Below are 6,706 nucleotides of genomic sequence, written 5' to 3' on the forward strand. Positions count from 1 at the left end.
TCATGGCAGTACAGTGAACTGGCTATGCACTTGTCAGATACTGAGGAGACAAATTAAATTACAACGTGTCAAGCTCACTGTAAATTATCTCAATTCCGTTTAATTGTTTTTAAGCTCAATCTCCAGGTCAATAAATCAAAATGCTGAAAACTCAAGCATGTAAAGACCCATGTATTCTGGTAGGAAACTTTACCTACCAGTTTTAAGTGTCTGCTCTGCGAACCTGGGCAGTAGTCACGGTAATTTCTCCAGCAATACCGTAACTTCCAAAGGGAGTACGTTTGTCACCAGATCCTGCACTTTTTTTGACTACATCTTCTACTGGGAAAGCAACAGAAAGAAAAACCGGGCTTTGTGGTCGGGGGACATCTTGTCCACTTGGAGGACTAGCATTCTGGGGATTTGGACTATGTTTCTGGAATTTCTGCTCTGCAGGAACAGCAATGGGGACTTGGACTGCAGCATATCTCTTCAAGGCATCTGACTGTGAAACAACAGCATGTCCAGGAAGAGGTTTCCAATCCTGTGCTTCCTGAACATTTGAGCCTACTAAAATAAAAGGTGGGGCACTGGTCTTCTTGCTCTCATCCATCATCACATAAGTTGGAGAAGTAACTTTCGGTGGCTGCTGCAGAAACTGTGGATCCTTAGGATTAGACAGATAGAGGGTGGCTTGGGGGAAAGGCCCCGGTGCAGGTGGCGGTGATGGGCGACTTTGTTGATTCATATCAGCTAGACAATAAAGGGTCCACATATTAGAATATGGTGGTGGTTGTCCTGCTTCGCTTGCTGCTATTGCTATAAAAAAACAAAACAAAACAAAATTTGCAGGCATTAAAGATTTGGTCTCTGTATCAGGCACTATGCACAGAAATGTCTTTGTAAATCTTTTTTTACATATAAACAAACAGCTGTAGTAATAATATGTGCCATAAAGCATGCTATAGAGAGGGTTGAGTAAATTGTGTTTGGTAATGTGAAAGAAGAGAGATTCTCTACAGTTGGAAAGGAAGAACAGTGTTGTTGTGCTAGCAAGTGGCAGGGACACTAGAGTTGCGGCTGAAGAAGCAATTTCACTCCAAGTTACTGTTTCCAGGCACTTGAACGTAGACATGGCTTCTACAGGGTCCTCAGAGAGGGACTGGACAGTCAACAAAACTTTTAGCTTTACAGAAAAATCAACTGCAGAGTATGGTAAGATATTGAAAAAGGGTTAATGCATCTGCATAGTGATTCCTTCACTGGTAAAAGGCAGCACGGGGGTTGTCTTTTGTGTAAATGACCAAGTATCTTGGCCCTTCACGGGCACTGTTATCGCTCACCAATTTGTCACCACATATTAATGTCACATAATCTAGGACTCAGAACCCCATAGAGCACCACGCTTTTATGTAGCAAGGTTTGAAATCCTAGATTGTGGGTGGCAGAAAGAGGCTGGCTGGTCTCAGGAGGGCTAGGCAGGCAGAGATGTAGGAGCACAGTCTGCTCCCACTCATGTTCCATCATGTCAAGCTGACTTGCCTGGTGAGGTCCTGTCTTGGGGAACCAGTCCCAGAAGATGGGACACCGAGGAGAAGAATGTCCTGATGGGCAGTGCCATGCCTTCTATCCTGCCCAAAGGGTCATTTCCCATTGGAACAGGGTCATCTATCCCTGGTGCAGCCTTTTTATTTTCCCCAGAAAAGAAAATAATGCTATGCACATGATTAAGCAGATAGGGTTTTCAATAGCTTCAGGTACTGTCAACTAATCTTTCTTCAAGCTTATTAAAAATACATACAAGCCAAGTCTCCATTTTTTAAAAGTAGGGAGATAATGTGATAGTCTTTGTTGTTAAATATTCTTAATGTTGAGGCCAATTCTAGGAAAGGTTAAGCACTTGAAAACAGTGACTTGGTATGGAAGAGCTGCTTATGCCACAAGTATAATGGCCGTCCCACGTGCTGCACTCCCAACGCTGCCCTCTGCCTTGTCAGCTGTACAGAATCCCGTCACACTGCCAGACAGAATTTAATCCTTTCCAAACACCTGCCTTGGTAACACTTCGTTATCATCCTGGGTCTGGCTGGAGTCAAACCTGAGAGAGTTTCTGCAAAGGAATGGGGAGACTGACTCGTGCATGTCCAGCCCATCACAAAAAAATGGAAAGGCTCCATGCAGTTGCCTTAGGGGGGCAGGAGGGTGAGCAGACCAAGGTCATAATTAGATGAGAGATGGAGGTCACATCATGTCTGTTCCACAGGGAAATGGGAGGGTTGTCCAGCGCTCAGAAGAGCAATGTGATCTGGGCACTTGATAAAGAAACCAAGACAAGAAAGGCAGCCATCTGAACAACATTGTAGCTCAAGTGCCTGGCAGTCCTTCCTGCTGCACAGCCCTCTCTGGTCCCCTGGGGGACAGAGGATCAGCCTGACCTTTCCTCTCTCCATCCAGCTATGAAGTTGCTTCCTCAGCTGCACAAGTCCCCAGGCAGGAAATCCGTGCTTGATGACCCAGCTCCCCAGCTCTTCTGCAGAGCTCTCCTGCCGCAGTGCGAAAGCAGTCAAACACACCACCATTTCTTTTACTCCTTCTTCTTTGCTTAAGAAGTGGAGGTTCAGTGCCACTGCCTCTGTAGATGCATTGCTGTAGTTTGATTTTACACTCACAAGTGAGACATGTCAAACCCACAATTCCTAGTAATAAGCATACAAAACAGATCACATGGGTGTGATTTTTTTTAAACCCAACAATGGGCACAAAAATGCTAGATGACCAAATATTTTGAATGTCTCTTTTAAATCACTCACCTCATGATGATAAAATCTCCAATACAGCAAAGCATTTAAGTAGGTTTGGCATATTTTTTTTAAAAGCTCTTGAAAGTAAACCCTTTCACTCAGCTCTGCAGGAAGCCTACCTAGATGGTTACCGCTGCCACCTGGAACGCAATCTGTAATTGTGTACATATATCTAATTTTCTTACCTGGCTCCATCAAACCTTGCTCAGGTGCTGCTTCCCCTTCTGGCTTCATTTCTGGTTCCCCTTCTGGAACAGGGTAAGGGGAGCCACCAGAAGATTTTACGGATGTCCCTGAGTGCCCCTCTTTGGCAGATCCCAGAGAGGACACATGTATGACCTTCATCTCCAGGGGCACAGAGTTCTCCCTTGCCTCGTCTTGCCCGGTGTTGTCAGTTACTACCGCACTGACCTCCATGGCAATGTGGGCAGACACCTCTTGCAGATCTTTCAGAGAGGTGTCAGAGAACTCAACTGTTCCTTCTGCCTCCAGATGTACTGAGGGCACACGATTTTCATCATCATCATCCTCCTCCTCCTCCTTCTGTACAACAACTCTGGCAGGACTTACAGATTTTGAAGACACGCCTGAGCCTGCCTTGGATGCTATCAGTTTGAGACTACCTGGTGGTGACTGCTCATTTTCTTTAAGACAAGCAACTTGATCAGTAAAAGGGATAACTATTTGTTCTGGCATTTGCTCAACATAAGTGACTCCTTCAGTCACAGGCACATCGTTATATATGGATAATATGTGAAGGACTGATGTAACCTCAATATCAGCCTGAAAATCGACCTCAGGAGCTTGATCACAAGCAGGAGGTTCTTGTTCATCCTGCAAGGGGAGTGAGGAAGCCGCTGACTGTTCAGCCTCATCGTCTGTGGCTTTAGGGTCTATATCTACATGGGCAGAGGTTTGGCTCATAATTTGCACTGCTATCACCTCTCCAGAATGCTCCGGAGGAAAGGCCACCATCTCTTCAGCAGCCTCTGAGCTCAGCTCAGGCAACACAGGCATGCTTGTGGCCACATCCACCATTAAAACTTGAGACTGATCAGAATGAAGAGATGAGTGTTTACCTAACATCTGGGCAGCAAATTGAGCTGGGTCAGCTGGGACATAGGCAAACTCAGGTCCTGGCGATGGTGATGAGGGTGGGGTGGATGGTTTGGAAGGACTACAAACGGTGTCCTGTTCATCCACACCCTCTGAGACCTCAGCATGAACAGATGGGAACTGGGTGGTTTTGTTGCTGAATAATGGTCCACTAATACTGTCCTCCTCTGTGTCCGTTGATTTTTCCTTTCGTGTAGGTTCTAAAGAAATTACAGGCGCTTTTTCTGGTTCTTTCACACATTCTGTTTTCTTCTCTTGTGCCGTTGCTTCTGACCACTTCTCAACTGCAAACATCAAGCCAGATGTGTTCATCAGAATTTTTCAGAAGTACTGAGCATTCAGTTATTAATACACACACAAATACAAAAGAACTTGACTCATTTCCCAGCATCTCTGATTTAGTATGGCCTTAGCCACCTAACACATCCTCAGGCCATGGTTCCCTTAGAAACAAGTGCCTAAGAACAGCACATGGCAAAACCCACAAACAGATCCCACCCTAAGCCTGTCAACATGATAAGAAGAGACAGACATAAGTCAGAAGAAGTTGAAAAGTACCATGGACAAAGCTCCGAATCCAAAATTAGATGCAAATGGGGGAAAATTTCTTAAACCTAAACAACTTAGCTAATTTTTCCAAAGAGAACAGCTTACTAATGAAGCAGATGCTACCTTCCTTACCAAGGACAGCACCCATTCAAAGCCTCTGGCTGGGCAGTGGGAGGCGGATGGGCAGTCAACTCCTTGCCATTTACTGCCTGTGAGCGTTCAGCTCTGAGTTGGTTCCAACTTGACAATACACCAGAACAACAAAGGGAAAGTACAGTTGCTGGAAGTGGCCATTCATAACCTCATTTCCAAGAAAAAGCCAGGGATTCAAAGGTGAGAAGGGACAGAACTGTGTCCCTTGAGGGAAGCTCAGGTAGAAGGGACTGCTGACCTGCTCACTGGTTGGCTATACTTTAACACCCTCTTAAAGGAGCCCTCATGATTAAGGTCGCAGCTGCTAACTGAAAGGGACAGTTTCAATCCACCATTGGCTCCTACAGAGAAACAGCGACGTGGTGGTCTGCTCTTGTAAAGACTGTCATTTAGGACATCCTATGGTGCAGATGATTAAGGAGCTCTGGTGGCCTTGTTACAAGAAGCTGCGCTGCAATCCTGAAGGCACACCATTTGAATCCACCAGCTGTTCATGGGAGAAGGATGGGCAATCTCCTCCCGTGCAATTAACTGCCTCTGAAAACATGCTGGAAGGTCAGCTTTCGGTCGATTCTGACACTATGGTACTCAACATGGTGCAGGTGAGAGTGAAGATAGGTCTTTTAGACTTTGGACATGTAAGTAGGTTATTACTTGGAAAAGATCATCATGCTTGGAAATGTAAATGGTCAGCAAGAGGGAGGAAGACCCAAGGAGATGGACTGACACTATGACTTCAGCAATGGGCTCTATTGGGTCAGAGATGGTGAGGATTCCACAGGATAAGTTAGGGTTCATGTCGGCTGCTCATAGGGTCGTTATGAGTTATACTCAACTCGATGGCATCTAACAACAACATGGTGCAGTTATACTCTGCCATACAGACTGCTGAATGGCCTGCAACAGCCAAAGGCTAAATGTGGACTAAGAAGTCAGTACAGGACAGTCTGCAAAACAGGCCTGAGGGGCATTCACCAGTCCTTTTCCAAGGCTCTCACAAGAAACACAGGGGTAGGCCAGAACACAGCAGGTGGTAGGCCACAGAGGTAACTGGAAGCTAGCTATTCAATGAGAAAGAAAGGGTGAGATTTGAGTAGGATGCTATACCAAGCAGAGGTCTCTGGACAGATACTGAAAACTCTGGATAAACATAATAAATATGTCAGAAATACAAGACAAAATGTGGTTGCCACACTGTCAAAGGGCAGAAACAAAGAGAAGTCCCCACATCTGTAGCCCAGCTACACAGGGCCAGCCCAAGATTGAAGGCCCAGAACAATAGACCTCCTGCTTTAACCAGGAGGTCAGCAGCATGAATGAAGCAACAACAGGGTGCTGTATAATGGGAAAGAAAGTGAGGGTCAAGACCAGAGCCAGCCGATAGCTGAGGAGAGAACACCCTGTGGCCCTCGGGCTCCAGCTTCACCCCAAGGTAACAGGGCAGCGCCGCTAGAGGAATTTGAGGTCTGTGGTATGTATACATAAAGCAACAATAAGACCCACTGCTACCTTGTCAATTCTGACTCCTATTCATCTTGCATGTAGCAGAAGGGAGCTCCAGTCGCTAGTGTGGTAAGGAGTTGCACCATCACCCAAAGGCATGCAGTTTGGATTCATCAACTGCTCCTCAGGAGAAAGATGGGCTTTCTCCTCCTATGCAATCTACAGCCTTGAATAACCACCAGAGGGTCAGCGAGGAGTCATTTCTGACTCCAAGGTGCACAGCAATAACAACACAGTACAAGTGCCCTGTATGGTTCCCCGGCTTGTTATCTTAACAGATGCAGACTTCTGCCTCTTTGTTCCAGGAGTAGCTGGTGGTTTAGGATGTCTGCTCTTTGATAAGCAGCCCCGCACCATGAAGGCCCCTTGAAAGCAGTGATGGCTCGCTCACTCATTGCTATCAAGTCAGAACCAGCTCATAGCTGACTCTCCAGATTTTCTGATGCTATGGAATCACACAGGAGGAGAATGTCCATATTTCTTCCTGGGAACAGCTGGTGGATTCAATGCCAGAGGCATGACATCACAGGAGTCTAGAGCGATGGCTCCATGGTGGAGGGGACCTGGGGGAGGCTTTGTAAAACAATGAAAGAATCTTTTCTTTT

The 6,706-nt window shown here is 46.1% G+C and overlaps 1 protein-coding gene across 3 annotated transcripts in view; it reads right to left on the reverse strand.

Moving 5' to 3' along the window:
- Positions 1-202: 202 nt before the first annotated feature.
- CABYR (calcium binding tyrosine-(Y)-phosphorylation regulated) overlaps positions 203-6,706 on the reverse strand; it is a 16,289-nt gene continuing 9,785 nt past the window's right edge. For 2 of the 3 annotated variants that reach the window (XM_006895043.1, XM_006895042.1), the window contains 2 exons: positions 3,860-4,180; positions 203-798 (listed from right to left, as the gene is read on the reverse strand). In XM_006895043.1, coding sequence (XP_006895105.1) covers positions 203-798; positions 3,860-4,180 — 917 coding nt within the window. The remainder of the gene's footprint in view (positions 799-3,859; positions 4,181-6,706) is intronic. The other variant, XM_006895044.1, reaches the window with a different exon arrangement.

The sequence above is a fragment of the Elephantulus edwardii genome, unplaced genomic scaffold (genome assembly GCF_000299155.1).
Source record: "Elephantulus edwardii isolate Elephantulus edwardi_28Jun2011 unplaced genomic scaffold, EleEdw1.0 scaffold00155, whole genome shotgun sequence".
Taxonomy (NCBI): Eukaryota; Metazoa; Chordata; class Mammalia; order Macroscelidea; family Macroscelididae; genus Elephantulus; species Elephantulus edwardii.